This window comes from Anguilla anguilla, chromosome 6 (genome assembly GCF_013347855.1).
Source record: "Anguilla anguilla isolate fAngAng1 chromosome 6, fAngAng1.pri, whole genome shotgun sequence".
NCBI lineage: Eukaryota > Metazoa > Chordata > Actinopteri > Anguilliformes > Anguillidae > Anguilla > Anguilla anguilla.
The window spans coordinates 60466502-60491071 of NC_049206.1; the positions used below are offsets into that span (position 1 = coordinate 60466502).

The following is a 24570-nucleotide window of genomic DNA, read 5'->3' on the forward strand; positions in this document are numbered from 1 at the left end:
AACATGATCCTAATCTGTATTCCTGGTGGGCATTGGACCGTTTAGAGACTTATTTTGTTATAAAATATTACATGGGATACTGACTTTTGCTGGCGTCCGACCGTTTGAAAAATAAAATTGATTTTTAAACGGAATGCAGTGCTTCGCGCGACACTGAAAGGTCGACTACCAAATTGTATTTGTTTTATGGGTGTCTTCCACTTCACGCAACGTTCCCAGCTGATATGCCAGCTGGACCACTGACACTTCACAGCCGACCGGACATTTAAATATAGGACTTTACTTTCGTGTTCCTGTCCAGTGTCAACTTCAGACTGTCTGTGCAGGCCCGCTTCGTAAGCGCTCGATACGTGTACGCCAATGTTTGCCTTGCCCACGTTCACAAGCTGACTAAAAACTTTTTATACAATACGTTACATGTATCAGTGATGTATGTTAATGTTGTAAATCTTCGGTAACTCTTATAAAGGAGAGACTTCTGTCAAGAGGCTTTCTGCACCTGTACGACTGTATTCATAACAAATTGTACGTCGCTTTGGATAAAAGCGTCTGCTAAATAAAAGTAATGTAATGTAAATAGACGACTTCTTATTTTTCAGTGTTGAGAGAAATTCCATATCAAAGCAATCCACACGTTATTTATTTACTTGCTGATTATCGACAATCACTTGTCCTCATGTCTGCTCCTGCAGATTTATGACTCAAAGCGTTGCACATAGTCGCGCGGTCGCCCGTTTGGCAGCGCTCGATAGTCTCGAGGCTCTAACGGCTTTTAATAACCGACTGAAGAAAATGAATTGTGGAATGTGGAAAGCTGACTGTCAGGTTAGCTTAAAGACATTAAAAAAAAACTAAGAGCTAGGAGCGCCCTGTAAAATATAATCATTTTCATTACGGTTTATTCAGTTGTGTTTAGTTGTTTAGTAATAAATCACAAGTGTTTTTTAATAGGTGTTCTGTGCCAAACCAAATTCCCGATTTCAGTCACCCGTCATGCAGGCTGCTTCGTGTAAACGGAGGAACCTGTATTTGGAGCATATGTTCTGCGAAACCTGAAGCGGAGGGAAAGTCTTAGATTAAATTAAATGAATACGAACTTAATCTACATTATGATGGCATTCCCTGTCTTGTAACGTTTCATACACGTTACAGGAACGTAACATAATCTATTGAAATATGCAGTGATACATTATCCGTCTTTGCTGAAAAAACCGCATGCTTGGAACAGCACAGCAACTTTCGAAATACGTAAACCTAAATAACACTTAATAATTAATTTGCGTCCAAATAAAACGCTTTGTTACAGTACAAAGTACACAGAATAGTTCAGTGAGAAACACACCCTCTTCCCTGGCTCAGATTATGCGGATGTGAGATTTTTAATCATAGATATGCATTCTTAAAAACAGAGAAAATGGTGAGATCAACAGTGATTTGCTGTTTTGGTGCCATGGCCAATGTGCTACAGATAAGAGGACCTCAGTAAAGTGTACTTCACTGGCCAGAGTAAAAAAAAGAAAGAGAAATGAATGAATAAAAAGAACATGTCACTGTTAGTCTGATGGGCCATTTTAAAGGTCGCTTTTTGTGTGTTACTTTGAAGAGATGCCATCATGACACCCATACAGTGTCATTTTACACACAGCAGCAGGTTTAAAATTTTTATTTTGTTTCTTTAAGGTTTTGAGGCACCAATTAGATGCAGATTTTCTAACGGTTTGTACATCAAATTAAGCACTCTCTTTGGGTTTCGTTCAAAAAGGCACAGATGTCTTTTGAAAGGGTTGAATGCTAAATAATAGGGGTGGTCCAGTTGGGGCGAGAGAAGGCTAACATGGTTTGTAGCGGTGCAAACTCATAACGCAGCCAGCAATGTGTGCAGCGATTAAAGCAGTCAGCTGGGGGTGGGGGTGGGCATCATTTTCCTGCGCAGGTGTTTGTCAGACAGCAGTTCTCCAGTGGCACGCTTGTCACCCATCTGAAGTTTTCTTTCTGTTCCATTTCCCCCCGCCAGGTCTGTGTTCTGTCATGTGCATGGGGGGGGGGGGGGGTGGATGCCAGCCAGGTGTATCACACACCATTGAATTCCATTTTCCCCCCTGACTCTCTGCTCTGTGTTTTTTGGCCGAGGGGAAGGGAGTGTTTGAATTTAAATGGGCGCAGTGTGCTGCAGCTTGTGCCCAGACCTGGAGAGATTGCAGGTTTGAATCCGGCGGTGTGTGCAGTGAGGCACAGCCCCCCTGTTGCTGCGCCCTGTCCAGCGTGAGCTCAGCTGTAGAAACAGATTACATGTGAGACCTCAGATTGGGGCTTCGGCGGGGGGGGGGGGGGGTGGCAGCGGGGTGCTGCCCAGAATGGGCTTGTTCCGCTTTTTGAACAGTTTGGCCCAAAGATGTTTGGCTTTGCGGACGACTAAAGGTCCTAATCAGCTCCTGCCCTACTGGGGAGGAACAAATGCCCCCTGCCCCCTTCCCACCCCCTGCAGGGGTAGCCATGGCAACTGGCCGGACGCCGCAGGCGACAGCATTCCACAGGCTCTGGTTATTGCGCGGGATCTGACGGACACGCACTGGCTGGCGTATTGCTGTGGAGCGTTACCATGACGTCCTCACTGGGAGCTCCGCCCCTGTCCTTCCCCCAGGACATCGTGCCCCATGATCCCAGCTGAGATAGGGTTTACCTGCGGTCAGGCCAGATGCATGATCAGAGAGAGTGGACAACTCTTGTGGTGAAGGGGTGGGGTGGGGTGGGGGGGGCAGTTAGTTTAAGGGGGGGGGGGAGATCAATGCAAATACACTGCAGGGCAGTTGAAAGGAGGGTGGAAGAATTTCAATGTAAAATTTTATATTTCTGACAGCTGGCTGGACTGTGAATTAAGGACTATTTTTTTACAGCCTTTGTGTTTTTGGCTGCACAGCCACAGCGGGAGAACTGGGGAGATGAACTGAAGCAAAAAAGCATAAATGGATGTGGCAGACTTTCTTAGTTACAGTGTTCCTCAGTGACAGACTTCCTTAGTTACAGTGTTCCTCAGTTACAGCCTTCCTCAGTGAGAGTCTTCCTTTGTTACAGTCTTCCTCAGTGACAGTCTTCTTCAGATACAGTCTTCCTCAGTGACAGTCTTCCTCAGTTACTGGGTCCCTGGTGACTTCCTGATAATCTTTGTGTGACATGTTGACACACCCCCCCCCCCCCCCCCCACTTTACCCCGTTTGCCGTTTGCTGACGCTGGTCAGTGGGTTGGAAATAGAACACGGTCAATATCAGATCCATGTGGGGAAAGGGCACAGTGACTCCCAGCCCCTCAGACGCAGTGTCTCAGTGTGGGAGAGCTGGTCCTGGATCAGGGGTTCCGCTGTCTGCCTCCTAACCCTGTCCACTATGAGCTAAAGGCCCAAACTGGTCCCAGATCAGTGTACGTTATGAACGCAGACACTGATGTCTCTGGTGAAACATGACTCATAGGCAATGTGAGCCCTACATGCGTGCAGTGTCTCTTTAAAGCATCTTTAAACCTCGGCCGTCGTAACGCAGACCCTGGTGCTTGCCATCGAAGCTTCATTATCATAGGAAAGCCATTATCAAAAAGCCATTATCATCGAAAGGCATTATTGAAATGGCGCTATTGTCAAAATGCCATTTGTCATTGGAATGTTGTTATCATTGAAATGTCGTTATTGTGGAAATGCCATTATTGCCAGAACAGCGTTAGTGTCCAAATGCCGGTGTTACTGAAATGGAATCATTAGCGAAATGGCATTACTGCCAATACAGATTATTTTTTGTGTACTGAGGATATAATTGCAACATTATTATTATTAAAAATATTGACATGCCATCACCATTGAAAGCTTGTTATTATGAGCGTAGCATCGTTAATGAAACGCCATTGTTATTCAGGGTTTCTCAATGTTGAATTGTCATCATTACATAAAGGTCATTGCCATCTAAACAGCATTATTAGCAAACTTCGAAAACATACAATAATATTGTCTAGATATGTTGGAACAGGTATGAAATAACGTGCTATCCAAAAACTAATAATGTAAAGATTGAAGAATTAATTTAAAGATTAGTGATATGAAGTCATTTGTTTGTTTATTTATGAAGGTGCAGAACTTATAGGTGCATGTACTCAGGTGTGTCTACACAGATACATTTGGGTACAAGTCCACTGGCTCATTTAACAGGAAGTGACCTCATTCTCTGTCACCAGGATTCCACTGCTGTGATACCCGTGATCTTAAGAGTGGACCCACAGGGATACTTCCTGTACTGGACCGATCAAAACAAGGTAAGGCTGGCCGGCTGTCTGTGTTGGACGCATCAGGATTCAGCAGGAAGGTCTCTCTAACAGTCGGACCCTGCAATCAGCAGCCAGATCACTAGAGCGCGCACCGGGGAATTACAATTCAGGATGCCTCAGAAAATATACGCTCATGTAAAAAAAAAAATGCTTTTGTGTTTCGTGAAATAATGTCTTTTGGAAGCAGTCTGTAATTTGTATGAGAAATGCAAACCGATGCTGTTTATATGGCTGGCCTGTTGATGTGCCAGGGCTGAGTGCTGGGGTTGAGTGGGTTGTGCAGGTTGGGTAGCTGTGTCTCTGCGATATAGTGGGGCTGTTGATGTGCTGGGGTTGAGTGGGTAATGCAGGTTGGGTAGCTGTGTCTCTGCGATACAGTGGGGCTGTCGATGTGCTGGGGTTGAGTGGGTTATGCAGGTTGGGTAGCTGTGTCTCTGCGATACGGTGGGGCTGTTGATGTGCTGGGGTTAAGAGCTGGGGTTGAGTGGGTTATGCAGGTTGGGTAGCTGTGTCTCTGCGATACGGTGGGGCTGTTGATGTGCTGGGGTTGAGTGCTGGGGTTGAGTGGGTTATGCAGGTTGGGTAGCTGTATCTCTGCGATACGGTGGGGCTGTTGATGTGCTGGGGTTGAGTGCTGGGGTTGAGTGGGTTATGCAGGTTGAGTAGCTGTGTCTCTGCGATACGGTGGGGCTGTTGATGTGCTGGGGTTGAGTGGGTTGATGAGAGATGCCCTACTCGTGTTTACTGAACACTGCCCAGGTGTGCTATAACAGACCAAATGCTACTGACCATGTTTTACAAAGTGAAAGGTTTATATGGTATATGCTAACTTGTATGAAGAAAGTGGAAACGATTATTTCCCAGTGGAGAGGGTAAACTAACATGCTAATGCGCTGCGCTGCTCCCGTCCCTCAGCGGCCAGACCTGTGTTCACCATCCATCAGAGAACCGCACAGAAACCAGGACCCAATCAAACATGGCTGCCAAAGCCGCTTCATTATCCTGTTTATCAGCTGCTCCTCAAAGCCCAGGAGAAGAGAGGTTTAAGTGCTGTAGATGCTATCTCTCTCTCCTCACACACAATCACGGTTAGGTGTGTTCCGTCTTGTATCTGAGCATTTGGGTATGCTGTCTGTGTGTGTGTCTGTGTGTGTTTGTGTGTGTGTGTGCGTGCATGCGTGCTTGTGTGTGAGTGAGTTTGTGTGTGTGTGTGTGTGTGTGAGAGATGTGTGTGTATGTGTGTGTGTGAGAGATGTGTGTGTGTGTGAGAGATGTGTGAGAGAGATGTGTGTGTATGTGTGTGTATGTGTGTGTGAGAGATGTGTGTGTGTGTGTGTGTGAGTGAGAGATGTGTGTGAGAGGTGTGTGTGTGTGTGTGTGTGTGTGAGTGAGAGATGTGTGTGTGTGTGTGTGTGTGTGTGTGTGAGTGAGAGATGTGTGTGAGAGATGTGTGTGTGTGTGTGTGAGTGAGAGATGTGTGTGTGTGTGTGAGTGAGAGGTGTGTGAGAGATGTGTGTGTGTGTGTGTGTGAGTGAGAGATGTGTGTGAGAGATGTGTGTGTGTGTGTGTGTGTGAGTGAGAGATGTGTGTGAGAGGTGTGTGTGTGTGTGTGTGAGTGAGAGATGTGTGTGTGTGTGTGAGTGAGAGGTGTGTGAGAGATGTGTGTGTGTGTGTGTGTGTGTGAGTGAGAGATGTGTGTGAGAGATGTGTGTGTGTGTGTGTGTGTGTGTGTGTGTGAGTGAGAGATGTGTGTGAGAGATGTGTGTGTGTGTGTGAGTGAGAGATGTGTGTGAGAGGTGTGTGTGTGTGTGTGTGTGAGTGAGAGATGTGTGTGAGAGATGTGTGTGTGTGTGTGTGTGTGAGTGAGAGATGTGTGTGTGTGTGTGTGAGTGAGAGATGTGTGTGAGAGATGTGTGTGTGTGTGTGTGTGTGAGTGAGAGATGTGTGTGAGAGATGTGTGTGTGTGTGTGTGTGTGTGTGTGTGTGTGTGAGTGAGAGATGTGTGTGAGAGATGTGTGTGTGTGTGTGAGTGAGAGATGTGTGTGAGAGGTGTGTGTGTGTGTGTGTGAGTGAGAGATGTGTGTGTGAGATGTGTGTGAGAGATGTGTGTGTGTGTGTGAGAGATGTGGCAGCTCACCTCTGTGCCTCAGGACAGGTGGAGGTGCTGACAGCCGAGTGACTTTATCGCCAAGGAAACGCGTCCGGATGGCCTGGGAGCAGGGGACTGCTCGTCACGCTCAACACCCCCCCCCCGTCCGAGCGCAAGCAGCTCTGTTAGGCACTCTATCTCCCAGACACACGCGCAGGATTTATGAAGTGCGAGCAGCAGCCACTTCTGACCGTGCTGCCAGTCCTGATTGGCTGGTTATTTGTGTGGTGCCAGTCCTGATTGGCTGGTTATTTGTTGTGTGTGTTGAGAGGATTTCTGTCAGTCTTGAGGCTTTTGGCTGTTCATTGTAATATACTGCACATTCAGTACATTGCACTTTGGAAATTCGACACATTCAGCATTAAATGCAGCAGTTTATGTCCCCATTAGAGCAGAAGGCTGCTGACGGCGAGCTCCCATCCAGAGCGTTTGGGTTTCGGGGCTGCTGTAGGAGGGCACTGTGGCCCACCCTTCTGTCTGCAGGGAAACAGCCACGGTCCGGCCGGTGGCCCCTGACGGCCAGGGATGACCAGGTCTGGTCATGGTTTGTTCGATCAGCAGAAATTTGAACGTGTTCAGCGACAGTGCTGCTTGTGTCTGTCGTGTTTTAGCACCTCTTGATGTGTCATTTAACTGCAGTGGTTTTATATACAGTATGCTTGTGTTTCTTCTCATTTATGACACTGTGAATCCACTCTGGAGAAACGTCAGTTACTGAGAGAGAAACCAGCTTAACTGGAAATCCTGTGGTGCAGAATTCTGCCGGCAGTGCTGCTGCTTTTCTTTTCTACCTGATAGTTGATTGGTCGATTAATTCCACTGATTGGGCGAAGATTAAACCCACCTGGTGTCCTGATTGGAGGGGAATGAGGAAAGCCAGCAGCACTACAGGCCTCCTGGGCCAGATTTGAACGTGCCTGCTGTGGTGGGTTCCATTACAAACCCAGCAATTCATCTCCCGCAGAAACCCCATTTCACTGAGTGCATTTCACTGTCTCTGCTGCCGGGACCTTTCCTGGAATAGGAAAGGTCCTGTGGGCCCCACTGTACATGCTGTGGGCCCCGCTGTACGTGCTGTGGGCCCCGCTGTACGTGCTGTGGGCCCCGCTGTACGTGCTGTGGGCCCCGCTGTACGTGCTGTGGGCCCCGCTGTACGTGCTGTGGGCCCCGCTGTACGTGCTGTGGGCCCCGCTGTACGTGCTGTGGGCCCCGCTGTACGTGCTGTGGGCCCCGCTGTACGTGCTGTGGGCCCCGCTGTACGTGCTGTGGGCCCCGCTGTACATGCTGTGGGCCCCACTGTATGTGCTGTGGGACTGTTGTTAATGAGCCTAATAGGTCTTTTTTTTGTTTAAATAACTGCTTCCCCAAAAATCAGGCCTGCGGATCTCTGCCATGCTGGGTTTTTATTACTCTGCTGCGATGTGAAGTAGAAACACAGCGGCAGGGAGCTCTGGAGTGTCAGGAGAGGGGAACTCAGCAGTTTAATGAGCTTGAGCTCGGCGGGCTGGGTCTGACCCCCAGCACTTAGAGCACGGGGAGGAGAACACGCCTGCATGGGACCTCTCAGAGGCACACGGAAATGAGCACACAGGAACTCAGACTCCTAATTCTGCACACTTTCAGCAAGGATACAGGGAGCGCACTCACACTCACACACTCTCTCACACACACACACACACACCTACAGACATGCACGCGCATGCACACACACGTACACAAGCGCTCACACACACGCACCTACACTCACACACGCTCGCACACACACACACACACACACTCTCTCACTCTCTCTCTCACACACAGCAGGCTTATCCTTCTCTTTGCCACAGATCAGATGTGTGCTGTGTTAGGGTACATAATGATGAGAGAAGGCCATGCAGGCTCATCATGCACTGAATGAAGCCTGGTCTGGTCTCTGCTGTACTATATGAGCTGCCAGGCTTAGTCTCTGCTGTACTCTGCTATATGAGCTGCCAGGCTCTGCCACACCGCTCTCTGTGTCAGACACAATCCTGCTATCAGAGCAGAATTTGCCCCTAAGGACATAGGAGTGTACAGCAGTGATGTGAGCGCGTTCAGCGTAAGCCTGTCAGTCACCTGGAGGCAGTGTGGCTGCAGGCGCGTGGAGCACGTTTAGCAGAGCGCGCGCGGAGCACGTTTAGCGGAGCGCGCGTGGAGCACGTTTAGCAGAGCGCGCGCGGAGCACGTTTAGCAGAGCGCGCGCGGAGCACGTTTAGCAGAGCGCGCGGGGAGCACGTTTAGCGGAGCGCGCGTGGAGCACGTTTAGCAGAGCGCGCGTGGAGCACGTTTAGCAGAGCGCGCGTGGAGCACGTTTAGCAGAGCGCGCGTGGAGCGCGTTTAGCGGAGCGCGCGCGGAGCACGTTTAGCGGAGCGCGCGCGGAGCACGTTTAGCGGAGCGCGCGTGGAGCACGTTTAGCAGAGCGCGCGCGGAGCACGTTTAGCAGGCGCGTGGAGCACGTTTAGCGGAGCGCGCGCGGAGCACGTTTAGCGGAGCGCGCGCGGAGCACGTTTAGCGGAACGCGCGCGGAACGCGTTTAGCGGAGCGCGCTCGGTGCGCTCGGTCACCGCTGGGTCGCCGCACGTTCCCACCGGTGCAATTTCACGTTTGGGTGACTCTCAACCAGCCCGCGCTGCGTATCTGTGCGCGGAACTGTCTGCAAATCATAGCGGCAGCGATCAGGCTCAGATCAAACCGCGCGGCTCGCCTTTTCTTTCCCTCCTGTTCCCGGCTGGGTTTGCTGTTGTGTTCATCAGCGCAGATCAAACCGCGCGGTTCGCCTTTTCTTTCCCTCCGGTTCCCGGCTGGCTTTGCTGTTGTGTTCATCAGCGCAGATCTAACCTGCCTGTACCTCCCCCTGCAGCTTAGTGCTCTCTGTCTGCCCTTATGCAAGACCCTCAGGTGCTGTAGCTGCAGTGTGTGTGTGTGGGGGTTAGGGTGTGTGTGTGGGGGTTAGGGTGTGTGTTTGGGGGTGAAGGTGTGTGTTTGGGGGTGAGGGGGTACGGTAACAGCACTGTGCGTGTGGTTGCTGCCGATCGCTACGGTAACAGCACTGTGCGTGTGGTTGCTGCAGATCGCTACGGTAACAGCACTGCGCGTGTGGTGACTGTAGATCGCCGTGGTAACCGCAGCGTTTGTGAGGTTCCCGTTGTGCTGCTGGGGCTCTGGTTGTAAGTACAGGGGTAAAAACATGGCGCTGTGCATTCCCCAAATTCCAGCGCACAACAGCACCGCTGGGAGGCGGGGGGGGGGGGGGCAGATTGGGTTACAGCGACCGTGAGGAGCACAGCCTGTGCTGGGAACATTCGGCCCACTGGGGGGGGGGGGGCGGTGCGTGGCAGTGGGACACCGCTCTATACCCAGCATGCACTGCACTGAGAGGCTTGTGAAGCAGGCGCCTGGTTTCTGAAGCAGGTTCTGAATTCTGAGTTTCGTTCTTAATGACGCTGCCCCAGGAATAAGCGCCAGATGGAGATCGCTGAAGCACTTATGAGTTTAAAATACGGTGCGCTCCAGAGCAGGTTCTCTTCTTGCTCAAAAACGTTTTTAAATAATGCTGCATCTGCTAGACAAGCTGGCAGAACTCCACTGAGACCATAAATGTGTGCAAATGAATGATAATTATTACTGCTATGCACCCCCCAGCCCAGTTAAATTAAAAGGGTGTGAGTGTGTAATTTAATCTGCGGGAGTGCAGGGTTAAAGCCGTGTGAAGGCATGGGTGTTAGCCGCTCCCTGTGCTGTCCCTGCGGGACGCTGCGCAGTGTCAGAGCTGTTTCTGTGCGTTTCCCCCGTTTACACACTGTCCTTCAACAGGGACTGCAGAGCAGGAGCTCCCTCCGTCAGCCTGACACACACACACACACACACAGGAGCTCACTCCCTCAGCCTGACACACACACACACACACACAGGAGCTCACTCCATCAGCCTGACACACACACACACACACACACAGGAGCTCACTCCATCAGCCTGACACACACACACACACACACACAGGAGCTCACTCCATCAGCCTGACACACACACACACACACACACAGGAGCTCACTCCATCAGCCTGACACACACACACACACACACACAGGAGCTCACTCCATCAGCCTGACACACACACACACACACACAGGAGCTCACTCCATCAGCCTGACACACACACACACACACACAGGAGCTCACTCCATCAGCCTGACACACACACACACACACACACAGGAGCTCACTCCATCAGCCTGACACACACACACACACACACACAGGAGCTCACTCCATCAGCCTGACACACACACACACACACACACAGGAGCTCACTCCGTCAGCCTGACACACACACAGGAGCTCCCTCCGTCAGCCTGACACACACACAGGAGCTCACTCCATCAGCCTGACACACACACACACACACACACAGGAGCTCACTCCATCAGCCTGACACACACACACACACACACACAGGAGCTCACTCCATCAGCCTGACACACACACACACACACACACAGGAGCTCACCCCGTCAGCCTGACACACACACACACAGGAGCTCACTCCGTCAGCCTGACACACACACACACAGGAGCTCACTCCCTCAGCCTGACACACACACAGGAGCTCACTCCCTCAGCCTGACACACACACAGGAGCTCACTCCCTCAGCCTGACACACACACAGGAGCTCACTCCGTCAGCCTGACACACACACACACAGGAGCTCACTCCATCAGCCTGACACACACACAGGAGCTCACTCCCTCAGCCTGACACACACACAGGAGCTCACTCCCTCAGCCTGACACACACACACACACACACACAGGAGCTCACTCCATCAGCCTGACACACACACAGGAGCTCACTCCGTCAGCCTGACACACACACAGGAGCTCACTCCATCAGCCTGACACACACACACACACACACACAGGAGCTCACTCCATCAGCCTGACACACACACACACACACACACAGGAGCTCACTCCATCAGCCTGACACACACACACACACACACACAGGAGCTCACCCCGTCAGCCTGACACACACACACACAGGAGCTCACTCCGTCAGCCTGACACACACACACACAGGAGCTCACTCCCTCAGCCTGACACACACACAGGAGCTCACTCCCTCAGCCTGACACACACACAGGAGCTCACTCCCTCAGCCTGACACACACACAGGAGCTCACTCCGTCAGCCTGACACACACACACACAGGAGCTCACTCCCTCAGCCTGACACACACACAGGAGCTCACTCCCTCAGCCTGACACACACACAGGACAGAACGGTGTGTTTTTCCCCTTAAAAATCAGGTGTATTCCTGATGCTTCATGCTCAGATCCTCAGGCCCTTCGAGCCTGAAACGGAGATGCGTGGCAGTCAGAGCAGACGTGTTGTTTTGCGTTGTCCTCCCCTTGCTCAGACTCAGACGTGTGACTTGCCCTGACGTTGCCAGGGTTACGCTGCGCATGCAGAGTCTGCGCAGCTCAGTAACAGAAGGAAACGTGGCGTCGGAGCGCATTTGACTGCGTTTGCATGCGGCGCAGGGTCCTGGCAGGATTTCATTCTGTTCCACGGTCAGCTGATCGCTCTCTCACAGGCGTAAACAGTGAGCTTTGTGCTCTGTGTGGGCAAGGGCTGGAGGGCAGCCGGGCCACACTCACAGAGCTACCACACTCTTTCACAGAGCGCTTTCACAGAGTTTACAGCACAGAGCGCTTTCAGAGTTACCAGCACAGAGCGCTTTCACAGAGTTACCAGCACAGAGCGCTTTCACAGAGTTACCAGCACAGAGCGCTTTCACAGAGTTTACCAGCAGAGCGCTTTCACAGAGTTTACCAGCGTTTACCAGGGTTTCTTGTATACCTGTAATGCATTATTTGAGTGTGCAGAGTTTACTCAGTCTTCTGCAGTTATCAGTATTATTGCTGGCGTGTCTTGTTGAGCTGTGACTGGATCTAAGTGTTGACTGCCCTGTTGCATTCGCAAATCTGATAACGTTATTGATCTGCTTATCTACTTGGTCTGTAAGTGTTTTGCATTAAGAGCAGGGGTGAAATGAATGTGATTGTGATGTGATGAATTATGATGTCATGTGATGTATTATGATGGGATGTGATGTACGGTGATGCAGTATGATGTGGTGTATTGTGATGTGATGTACGGTGATGCAGTGTGATGTGGTGTATTGTGATGCGATGTGATGTGTTATGATGGGATGTGATGTACGGTGATGTAGTGTGATATGGTGTATTGTGATGCAGTGTGATGTGGTGTATTGGGATGTGATGTACGGTGATGCAGTGTGATGTGGTGTATTGTGATGTGATGTACTGTGATGCAGTGTGATATGGTGTATTGTGATGTGTTATGATGGGATGTGATGTACGGTGATGCAGTGTGATGTGGTGTGTTGTGATGTGGTCTGATGTGGTGTAGGTTGTTTATGGCTGTTCACTCCCTGCTGTTCGATCTGTTTCCATCTATGGTGTGCTGAGTGGGGCTGTATCCCAGTCAGTGTTACTGCAGCTCACAAACCCATAAATCCTCTGGCCCGTTCACCCAAGCCACAGTACCGCACTGCACCGTAGGCCAAGTGCCAACCTCTTCCACACAGAGTGCTATCCTCTTCCACACAGAATGCCATCCTCTTCCACACAGAGCACCATCCTCTTCCACACAGAGCGCCATCCTCTTCCACACAGAACGCCATCCTCTTCCACACAGAGCGCCATCCTCTTCCACACAGAGCGCCATCCTCTTCCACACAGAGCGCCATCCTCTTCCATACAGAGCGCCATCCTCTTCCACACAGAGCGCCATCCTCTTCCACACAGAGCGCCATCCTCTTCCACACAGAACACCATCCTCTTCCACACAGAGCGCCATCCTCTTCCATACAGAGCACCATCCTCTTCCACACAGAGCGCCATCCTCTTCCACACAGAGGGGCAGCCTCCGAGTGCTCACTGCACTGTGGACCTAACTCCTAACTGTTTGGCTGAACGCTGCCCTGCTGCCCTGCTGAGCTGCTGGTTTGTTGGTTAAATGAGGTCTCTTTCGCACCACGTATATCAGGACCATGATTCACTGCAGAGCTTTTCCTCATTGCTGTTTGCGCTAAAACATTTCCTGTCCTTTTATCAGATCTTTCTGCAGGGTTTAGTCATTACACCTCCGATGCTCTGTTTCCTATTCTAACTGATAAATAATGTGGGAGTTTATTGGACCCCCTTCATGCAGTGCAGTTCACAAATACGTGGAAAGAATGTGGTATACATTTGAATAAACATACTGTGATGTGTGTGCATGCATATATCCACCTACATTTTAAACAGCTTGGACAGTATTTATTAACATATTACTCATAGAAAACAATGGTCAGGAATCACCTTCCGAAGCAGTGGTGGCTCATTGAAACAGATCAGAAAACTGCTTTTTACTTACGCTCAGCCAATGAGCAGCTAGGTCTGGTTTTGTTCAGCCAATGAGCTGCCCTTGTTCTGCACAGGCAGTCAGGCATTATGGGAATACCGGGTGTGGGGGGGGGCATGTTGGGATTAAATGTGTAATAAAACGAGCCTGGTCCACCAGCTGTAACGGCTGCCCCCCCCCCCCCCCCCCGCCTAAAAGTCAGGCATAACGAGCATGCAACGCGCCGCTTTGATCAGGGCTAATTAGAATAGGCACAGTACAAAAGCAGCTTCGTTTAAGGCAGGTTTGACCTTCACGGGGAAGTCACCTGTGTGTGTGCGCGTGCGTGTGTGCGTGTGTGTGTGTGTGTGTGTGTGTGTGTTCGTGTGTGTGTGACCAAAGCCAGAATTTGGACATTTAAATATTAAAGTTGAGTGACTTGCACTCATATTTAATAAAGCATTTTAGAATGCCTCTGTAAATGCTTCCGGAATCCGTATCATTTAGATAGTGTGCCAGATTAAGCCAGGCCTTAGCCTGGATTCAGTCCAAAATCTGTGAGTTTGATTTGCGAATAAATGTAAATGTTTGTTTTGCCTGCGTAGTTGTTTACGTTGAAAAGTTTGAATGATGTACTGTAGTTTCTCTTCACTCTGCTCCAAAATACAAAAATTTAAAAATCAATTTCATTTTAAGAAATGCGATGAAAAATACATGTCCCTGGGGCGGCCTGTCGTCCTATCTCACACATCGAGCTCCGCTGCACACAAATTTACTACAAATTTAAAGTAAACAACTCCGTCAAGCTCCATTCTCCCAGGAATCTGCCTGATAAGCTCAGAAAATATGTTTTTTTTTCTTTTTGTTTGGGTCAGAAATGTGTCTCATCTGTAAAAGTGGCTGGTAGAATACACTGTGTGGCACATTTAGTTTTATAAAACGTTTTTTTTTTTTTATTAACTCTGTTTGGTTCATTCAGTACCCATCTATGGCCTTCTAAATCATTGACTTCTGATTGGCCAAAACGTTTCACGTGATCCCTTTTATTTTCGGGAGATGATGCTTTTCCTGTTTCCAGTGTGTTTTCAGTGTAGTGGTGAACCCTGACGCACCATGTGCAGTTTTAAGATGCGCTTATACAACGAAAAACACCTTCAGTTTTCCTGGGTGTATTGTCTGTGCTTTTTTTTTTTTTTTCCATGTGGCTTTTCAAGATTTCAGATTTTTCTCTCTTCGGAATTTTAGCAAAAAGAAGCGCTCAAAAATTAAAATAGGAATCTCTCCTGTCTCCATAGTCCTTATACTCTGTAGGATGGAGACCCTGACATCGGCAGATGGGCTTTCTGCTGATGACGTGTGTCAGGTTTAGTTTTCAGGTTATGAATGTTTTTAAATAAACCCTTTTCCCTGTGAGCAGGCCTCTGTAGCCGTGCAGGGTTGTGTGACTGTTACTTATCGTGTTCTCGGGACGAAAGCCGAACCTGCGGTGGAATGAAGGAGCCTGTTGCCGTGGGAGCTGCCTGTTGCCGTGGGAGCTGCCTGTTGCCGTGGGAGCTGCCCGTTGCCGTGGGGTTAACCGCACCGCTCAGGCTCAACACGGCTCTGCTTTCATGAATTTACATCAGCTCTGCGTCCTCTCAGCAGCCTGCTGTGCACCCGCTGCCTCTCACAGGGATCCCGCTGCACACGGTCATTTGCATAGCCGTAAAACTGCTGCTCCTTCACCTGGAGACACGGGGCTGTGTGTGTGTGTGTGCGCGTGTGTGTGTGCGTGAGTGTGTGTGTGTGTGTGTGTGTGTGTGTGTGCGCGTGTAGTGTGTGTGTGTGTGTGTGTGCGTGCGTGCGCGTGTGTGCGTGTGCATATGTGTGCGTGTGTAGTGTGTGTGTTACTCACTCACTCATTCACCTCTGAGCACTGAAATAAACACTCACTCACTCACTCACTCACTCACTCACACCTGAGGACTGAAATAGAGGCTGCCACTCATTCGAGTGCGAGGGCCATCACAGTGTGACTTATCATGTTTCCAAGGCAACCCCTCCCTCTTTTCTGCAACACAAGCCTATTAAAGCTCAGATAAACCTTCCTTTCAGTCGGAGCGCTGGGGCCTTGCGTGTCGTAGTGGCAGAGTTTCTCCGACGTTAGCATGCCCAATGTGTGACTGTTTTAGACGGTGAATCGACATTGACAGTGGGAAGCAACACGCTTGTACTCCGTTCTCAAATCGTGTTTGTCACGACTGAAGAGATCGTCGTGGTGATACGGGCAGACTTACAGACTTTTCCCTAACGGACACTTTTGCGGTCAGGGCTTGACATTCACGGTTATTACGTTAAGAGTTTCGAATGTGTGTGCGAAGATAAACAAGGTCTCTCTTTCATTAAAGCCAGTGAAGACGTCGAGTAAACAGGCCTGGCAGTGAAGTGAGTTTATTAAAGATGAGAAACGTACGAGCCGTGTGCTGGTCTTAGGAAGGCTGAGCTCCTGCAGGGGTGGTGACCTGCTGGGGCTTCTCCTCACAGGTGAGCACACAGACAGGTCAGCCTGCAGGAGAGCTCCGGTGGTAACGGGCTTTGCCAGAACACCGGTCCCACGTGCCGGTCCACCTGTGCGCGAAGAGTACGGTCAGACCATGAATTACCCTGAACACACGCTGCACTTCATCACCCGCTCGGGTTCCCCGTGGAGCACGCCATTATTAAAGCAGATAGAAATCCGTGTTTTGACTGCAGATCCTGCCGTAGGTGAGGGAGGAGTGTTATTACCACACACCTATCATCACAGCATCTGCTCTTAATCTGCATCAGTCTCAGCCTCTGCAGCTTAAGCAGAGCAGACTTTACTCTCAGGATGACAGCACAGGTAGCATTACACCCCCTCCCCCCCATCCCCCAACCCTCACCCCTCCAGCCACCAGCCTACCGCCTGCTTCCCCAGTCTGCCCGACCCCTCCTCCAGCAGGGCTGCAGGTGCGTGTGCCTCTCAGTCAGCTCCTGCTTGTGTTCTGCATATCTGCACTGGTCTGAAAAAGCCCCACCCCGCACCCCCCTTGGCTGTGTCTCTTTATTACAATAACTGCAGTATACACCACTGTTATTACTGCTGTAACCATTAGAATAGCTTATGATGATGGCGATGATGATGATGATTATTTTTATTTGAATAGCAAACAGCCTTCTGCAGGCCATATAATGCATTTACATTTATCTCCTTATAAATCCATTTACTCCATTTATGTTTCTGAAGTCTACTCCTTTTGTGGGCTATTTGTGCTCAGCAGGATCCTGACTCAAAAACCTTGAGTGAAAAAATTCAGTTCATGAACTGTTGGCTTGGCCAGAGTCTCTCTGAGTCTGGAGATAAACAGGATTTCATATTTCTGAACAGAGTCATTTCAGAGCGTCGGATAAACTCAGCCATTTTTCCACATCACAGCATTATGCTGCAGCGGTTTGGACAGACTTTTTAGAGGTTTGGGCGTGTACTTCATTCGCTTTACGGTAAATAACAAAGAAAACCGGATTATTTATGAATCATTTAACGGCCCTGTGCGAAGTCTCCGTTTTGAAACATCGTCTTTTCTTTGTGTTTTAACCGCTGCAGCTTTGTGAAGTTAAACGTCATTCGTGAATATTTAAGGCACTTTGTGTGCTGACCGCGCACAGCTGTGGAATGATGACGTCGTGCTCGTCACAGGACACCGCTGCGTTTCCCTTAACGAGGTGGCATTACTGTGTGTGAGCGGCTCTGTCTCCTTACGCAATACTAATCTGTGGAAATACCTGAAGAGACACACAGCTGTGATGGGACATAGCCGGTTACTCTTCTTTGTACACTTGTGGGCACGGAGAAAGGAGTGGGCTCGGCCAATCGTACGAAGGCAGGTTTTCGGGGCGGAAGCAAGGTGTTGTGGGAAACGGCTCGGTTCCTGAGCAGCTGAGCGCTGCGGGTCATGAGACCGTGAAGCCCAATGAAATGAAGGCTCCGGTAATTAAAAGCTCTCTTAACGGCACGCTTAACCCCCCAATCAGGCTCCACGGAACACTGCCGCGATCCCACTCATCTGCTGGAATCTGCCGCGTCTCACCCCTGCTCTCTCTCTCTCTCTCCCTCTCTCTCTCTCTTCCCCGCTCTCTCTCTCTCTCTCCCCCCCTCTCCCTCCCTCCCTCCCTCTCTCAGCTCTCCCTCTCTCCCTCCCTCTCTTTCTCTCTCTCTGTCTCTCTCTCTCTCTCCCTCTCTCTCTCTCTCCCTCCTCCCCCCCCCCCTCTCTGTCTCTGTCATCCTGTCATGAAGACAGACCAGCACAATGTTCTGCTTGCTTTGGTATCACACCGGGGGGGGGGGGGGGGGGGGGGGATGGGGGGGGGACTCTCTCAAAGTTCTGGGGGGTCCCCTGTGCCCATTGTACCACAATAACGACTTCTGACTTGTCATGAGTTGTGAATTGTTCTCAGTTAGACACCTTAAAAGTCTTTGATTGCCTGTTTTTGGATTGATTCTCGTTTGAATCATTAAGGCTAAAGTAGCTGTGTGTGAAGGACAGGAGCCGGTTTCATGTGCCAAAACCTTTTCATCGACTAAAGTTTTCATTTTCTGCGATGTGGCACATTATTCCATTAGAAAGAGCTTACATTTTAAAAGTAGTTGTAATAATATACTGACTCGCTAAAGTCAGCAAGAACCAAACTGCTAAATGTGTTGACACTGTGTGGTCACTAAAATCAATGAGCCAATCCTGCGTGCAATTAAGTTTAAGGAAAACATTCTGAAAGAACTTAAGCAGTTGTTTTCAACAACAGTAACTGACCAAGAAATCGATTAATGAGTTTGAGAATCCCTGCTGTACGGAAGCGGTTTGCTGGGCTGGAACAGAAATCTGGACTGGAGCCAAACTGGAGCTGGACTGGAGCTGAACTGGAGCCGGACTGGGGCTGGACTGGAGCTGGACTGGAGCTGGACTGGAGCCGGACTGGAGCCTGACTGGATCTGAACTGGAGCTGGACTGGAGCGGGTCTGAAGCTGGAACAGAAACCTGGACTGGAGCTGGACTGGGGCTGGACTGGAGCTGGAACTGTAACCTGGACTGGAGCTGGACTGGAGCGGGACTGGAGCTGGAACAGAATCCTGGACTGGAGCGCATCAGCAGTAGGGACAGACAGCCCTGGTCTGTGTGCTACCTCAGCTGCATTAGCTGGACCCCCTGGTGTGTCTTTCATACGCAGGCGGTGGTGAAGGGCCAGCTGAAGGCCAGCTGAGGGCCTAGCAGGCTGTGTGACTCAGGGAGACTCACTTCAGAGAACTCTGCGTTAGCGCATTAAGGAAAATAAACAAGTGTTGATAATGGCGGAGAAGCATGCCCCTACATGCAGAGCAGTGCCGTGGAATAGCCGGGTTATATTTAGATGGAACCCCTGCTTCCTGGTGGTCGGCAGTGGGACGTCCTAAATAAGGAGCGTTTGTGCACACCGCTCTCTGGGCAGCGCAGTGGGGGGGGCACGGGGGTGTCCCTGAGAGATTTATGAGGGCAGCTTCCCCTCCACAAGCCGCAGCGATGAAACTTTGATGTCCGACATTCTGGCTGTTCACACTAAAAAAGGCAGATTAGCCCTGTCTCTGCAGAGCACTGGGCACCCAAAACAGACAGAGAGAGGGAGGAGGGAGGGAGGGAAAGAGAGAGGGAGGGCGGAGGAGGGTAAGTGGGAGGGAGAGAAGGAGGGTGGGAAAGAGAGGGAGAGAGAGAGGAAGAGGGAGGGAAGAAGAGAAGGAGGTCTCTTTTTCATCCACATGGGTGTCATGCCTCATTGCTCTTGGCAAGCCTTTGATGTTTTTGTTTGTTTTATGATGAAACGATGAATGACTCAAAAGAAAGTTATACGAGCCGCCCAACTTGTCCTTAACGGCTGTGGATGTATTTATTTATTATTTTTAATGTTCCTGTGTGTGCTGCAGTGTATGCAGACAGTAGTGTGTAAAGTCTGCTCCAGCCCAGAGCTGACCTGAGTCACAGTGATTGTGCGGCACGTTCACACCGTCCTGGAAAGCCAGATGTGATTTGGCTACATTCAAATGCGCAGGGTTATTATCTGGCTTTGGGTTGGCTGAGCATTTGCATGGAAGGTGTGTAACTGTCCTAACTGTAGCCCAGCGGCTCTTCTGAGAGCGCAGCAGCAGGCTCATGCTCTGGGACGGGCGCTCTGCTCGGCCCCCGCACTCTGTGTTCAGCGCCACCGCGCACGCCCGCGTTGAGGAAGTGTGTGTCTCTGAACACACAGGCAGGCCTGCGTTGTGTTCTTACTGCTGGACCTGGAGTACTGTTCCATAGTCCCTGCAAGCCAACGTGCTTTGCTGGTGGATTGTAACAGTTTCATGTCACAAAGTACTACATGCTTGTGTACCCCCCCCCCCCCAAATATTATCCCTGTGTCCTCCCAGTTTGGTAATTCCCAGTTTATTTGCATTCCGGCTCGTTGTGGCTTCCTGCTGTAAGACGAGCACATGACCTCCAGCAAGGCATTGTGGGCCGCCGCTGCCGGTTCTCAGTCTTTCAGTCCGTTAAGCGGAGGGCAGAACAGGAACACGGCGGCGGAAGCTGCTCGGTTAGCCCGGCTGCTCGGTTAGCCTGGCTGTGCGGTCAGCCTGGCTGCTCGGTCAGCCCGGCTGCTCGGTCAGCCTGGCTGCTCGATTAGCCTGGCTGCTCGGTTAGCCTGGCTGCTCGGTTAGCCTGGCTGCTCGGTTAGCCTGGCTGTGCCGCGGACACAACCGCCATCATACGGCTGGTTCTGCTAATTTAGCGCGTCTCGCTACAGACACGACAGCACCGCTGTGTTTTCCTGTCCAAATTTGGCGCGCGCTCACACGTCTGGCTCCGCTAATTGGCTCTCGTGCGATCGTCTTGGCTAATTAGCGCATTTAGCTATCGCCGCGGTCGCACTCGTGTGATTGGCTTCAGCAATTAGCGCTGGGTTACAGACAGGCGGTGCGCGCGGCGCTGGCGGTAACTGTGCCTGCGTGTGATTGGCCGGCTTCGCCGTTTCTCCGTACAAGACCGGCGCCCCTCAGACTGTTGCTGAAGAGCGCTTCAGTACTGTGGGGGGGGGGGGGGGGGGGGTGTCTGAGAGAGCGTGCAGAGGACGCCCGAAGGAGCTGCCAGGTTGCTAAGTAACGGGGTGTTGACAGTACGGGGGGGGGGGGGGGGAGTTTGGGCAGAGACGCGCTCGGTGCGATTTGTGGCTGAGGTTTATTTCACCGCGCCGTGGTCCTTCCCTCCGGTTTGCCCCCGGGGCGCCGCGTTTGCATACCGCCGATCCTAAATCCGCCCGTAACCGTGTGACCACAGAACCGGGTCTACCGGCCTGACGGGAACCCGATACATAACGGCAGCCCTGATCCCTCCCGCTCGACACGAACATGCAGCGCAATGACAGAGTGAACAAAAAAAAAGCCTGTTAGTTCCTCGAAGCTACTGTGCTGGGTGGGGCTGGGAATTGAAGGGTTACCGTTAGGGTTAGGGTTCGGGTTTGGGTTAGGGTTTGTGTGTGCAGCGGCGACAGGCTCTGTGAGGGCTCGGCTGGGCGATGGTGTACTCTTTCACAGTTGCACACTCTTTCACAGGTGTGTAATCTTTCACAGATGTGTAGTCTTTCACAGGTGTGTATAATTCACAGGTGTGTGCTCATTCCCTGTAGTGGGTGTACTGACCTCTGTAACCTCTGTGCCTGCACGCCAAGCGCTGGTATGTAGTCAATTATCAACTTCCTTGTTTATTTAGTATGGCCAATAGCTCTTACGTCCCCTCAGTGTAAAAGTAAATAAAGTGATCCATCAGTATTTACTCTCCAGGACAAAGCTGATTGTGCATAGAGATTGTTTATGTGTGTGTGTGTGTGTGTGTGTGTGTGTGTGTGTGTACACTGTGTGTGTGCGTGTGCGCGTGTGTGCGTGTGTGTGTGTGTGTACACTGTGTGTGTGCGTGTGCGCGCGTGTGTGTGTGTGTGTGTATGCGGATGCACACGTGCGTGTGTGTTAGATTACTGTGGTTGTGCTTCTGGTTTGGGGTGTGGCTGTTTTTCTTCCCCTCCTCTAGCGTGTTGTGATCTGAGTCTGCTGCTCATTGCAGTGATTAGCTGGAACTCTGATTCAGGGGAACTTGCACAGGCTGCATTCTTTCCTGACGTTTGTACACCTGGAGGTTCATACTGAAGCAGTGCAGGTGAAGCACCTGACACCTGACTCACTGCAGCAGCAGCACACACACACACACACACTCTCACACACACACACACACTCTCTCACACCACACACACACACACACGGTCTGTTCAGCTGAACGCAGACGCTGCTCAGATGGAAACTGAAGGACAAAGTTTGTTGATTTTGAACTTTCTTCTCTCGCCTTCCTGACGTTTTATTTGGATTTTCCTTCCTGCGGGAAACATCTGCAAAGAAATCTAAGCATTCCCTGTCATAGCACGTCTGTACAGCCCTGTGCTGCTCTGAGTGTTAGACCTGCACACTGTCACAATCAACACTCTGAGTGTTAGACCTGCACACTGTCACAATCAACACTCTGAGTGTTAGACCTGCACACTGTCACAATCAACACTCTGAGTGTTAGACCTGCACACTGTCACAATCAACACTCTGAGTGTTAGACCTGCACACTGTCACAATCAACACTCTTGAGTGTTGAGTCTGCGTACTCTGAGTGTAAACACTTGGCAGTGTGTGTATCACTGCAGCCACCACTGTCAGTTGAGGAGAAAGCATACACCTGACAGGTTCTCCTCCACGCAATCTCTTTGATCCTCCAAAGTCGGAGGAGCATACTTCATGTGTAGCTTATGCAGGTAGACGCTGACCAGCAGGGGGCGCTGGTTCATGAACAGGTGCGGATGTCCCATCTAGCAGAGCCCCGCCCACCCTGGGTTTCGCTGCAGCCAGTCATGCGCTGACCCGTGGGGCTGTCGGGCACAGTCAGCACTGGCACGGTCCGTATACCGTACCCGCCCGTAGTGCCCACCCACACACGGGCGCCCTCCTATGCCCTCACGCTCCCTGCTGGACTGGAACTCAGCCTCCGCATCAACATTCTGCACAGCTCGCCGGGTTTGAACCCGCACACCCCGCACGTCAGCATCATTATGTTCCCAGATCATCCTCTGCTGTCTTAATATTTCACCCGTAACCACAGAGTGCCCGGCATACTGATGCCCCCCTGGCTCAGTGCCCACGCAGCCCGGAGCTCCCTGTGTGTGGCTCCCTGTGTGTGGCTCCCTGTGTGTGGCTCCCTGTGTGCGGCTCCCTGTGTGCGGCTCACCTGAGTCAGCAGGTGCAGTGTGTCCTTTCTGGAACCGGGCCACTCTCCTGCGTATCTATCTGTGACCAGCACAAAGTCTCACTTCTGTTTTGTGTTTTTTAGTTTTTTTTTTGGAAGGTCAGTTAAGTTCCCGAAAAGATTTCGAAGGTATTTGAGGATTACTGTGAAATGTCTTCAGAGTGGATTTGGAATGCTTTTTTTAATGGCGGTGGATGATTTTTAAATGACAGTAAAATTGCTTTAAAACGGTTTCATGAAGCCTTTAAAATGCCGTGTGATCGGAGTGCCTGTCTCTGCACGTCTGTCACACAGCTGAAGCTTAAAATGAATGCCCCCCCCCCCCCCCCCCACAGCCAGCCAGCCTTCAGCTGCGACCCCCCCCCCCACCACACACACACACACACACACACACACACACTCACTCACTCACTCTCACACACACACACACACACACACACACTCACACACACACACACACACACACAGCAGCCAGAATGCTGACCCCGTGAAGAGGAGAAACGCGCTTCACAATCCGCCGAACTTTCAGCTGCGTTACCAAACGCAAGCCGCCAAACTTTCAGCTGCGTTACCAAACACAAGCCGCCGAACTTTCAGCTGCATTACCAAACACAATCCGCCAAACTTTCAGCTGCGTTACCAAACGCAATCCGCCAAACTTTCAGCTGTGTTACCAAACGCAAGCCGTCGCTCTCCCGTCCAGAGAGATCTGAGCGTTGGCTCTTATCACGCCAGCGACAGACTGCTCTTTTTAATGACTGTGGAGAAGCCTTCTGAATCCCAGCCAAAGCCTGCATCGCAGTTCCTGAGAGAGTCGGTTTCTAGTTTCAATTAAATGAATTTTTTAATGAAATGAAGAATTGATTTTTGGAATATTCATAGGTTCAACATTAACACTTCATGTCAGAAATATTGAGTTACCTTATTTAAGTTAAGGTTTATCGCCTATCCATTCCATAACATGCTAGTAAAGGAAATAGCCAGCCAGCTAGCTCGCAGAGTTGGTGGCCCTTTAAATTAGTTAAGGGAAATGTTTTTGAGAATAAATGGAAGAAAAATTTTAACGCTTGCTCAAGTGATTTATAGTGCATCGATATTGTGCTGCATTTCACACACAAGGGGGACGGTGGTCCCCCGTGGCCCTGCCCAGGATGAGCGGGTAGAGATAATGGATTGATGGATGGAGGGTCGGTGGTCTATTATATTTTCTCCACTGCCTCATTTTCCCAGAGTGCAATGTGTTTTCTGTATTATAGCAGACAGGAGAGAGACATGCCTTCTGGAAGAATTATGAGAAGAAATATAGCCAAAAAATCTCTTCTTCCATTTTAGCGTGAATAATTCTTAT

The 24570-nt window shown here is 50.6% G+C and overlaps 1 protein-coding gene across 5 annotated transcripts in view; it reads left to right on the forward strand.

Moving 5' to 3' along the window:
* LOC118230603 (1-phosphatidylinositol 4,5-bisphosphate phosphodiesterase beta-1-like) overlaps nt 1-24570 on the forward strand; it is a 112370-nt gene that overhangs the window by 818 nt on the left and 86982 nt on the right. For all 5 annotated transcript variants that reach the window (XR_004765887.1, XM_035423747.1, XM_035423745.1 and 2 more), the window contains exon 2: nt 4217-4294. Coding sequence is in view for 4 of the 5 variants with exons in the window: in XM_035423747.1 (XP_035279638.1) it covers nt 4217-4294 (78 nt within the window). In the remaining variant the exon portion in view is untranslated. The remainder of the gene's footprint in view (nt 1-4216; nt 4295-24570) is intronic.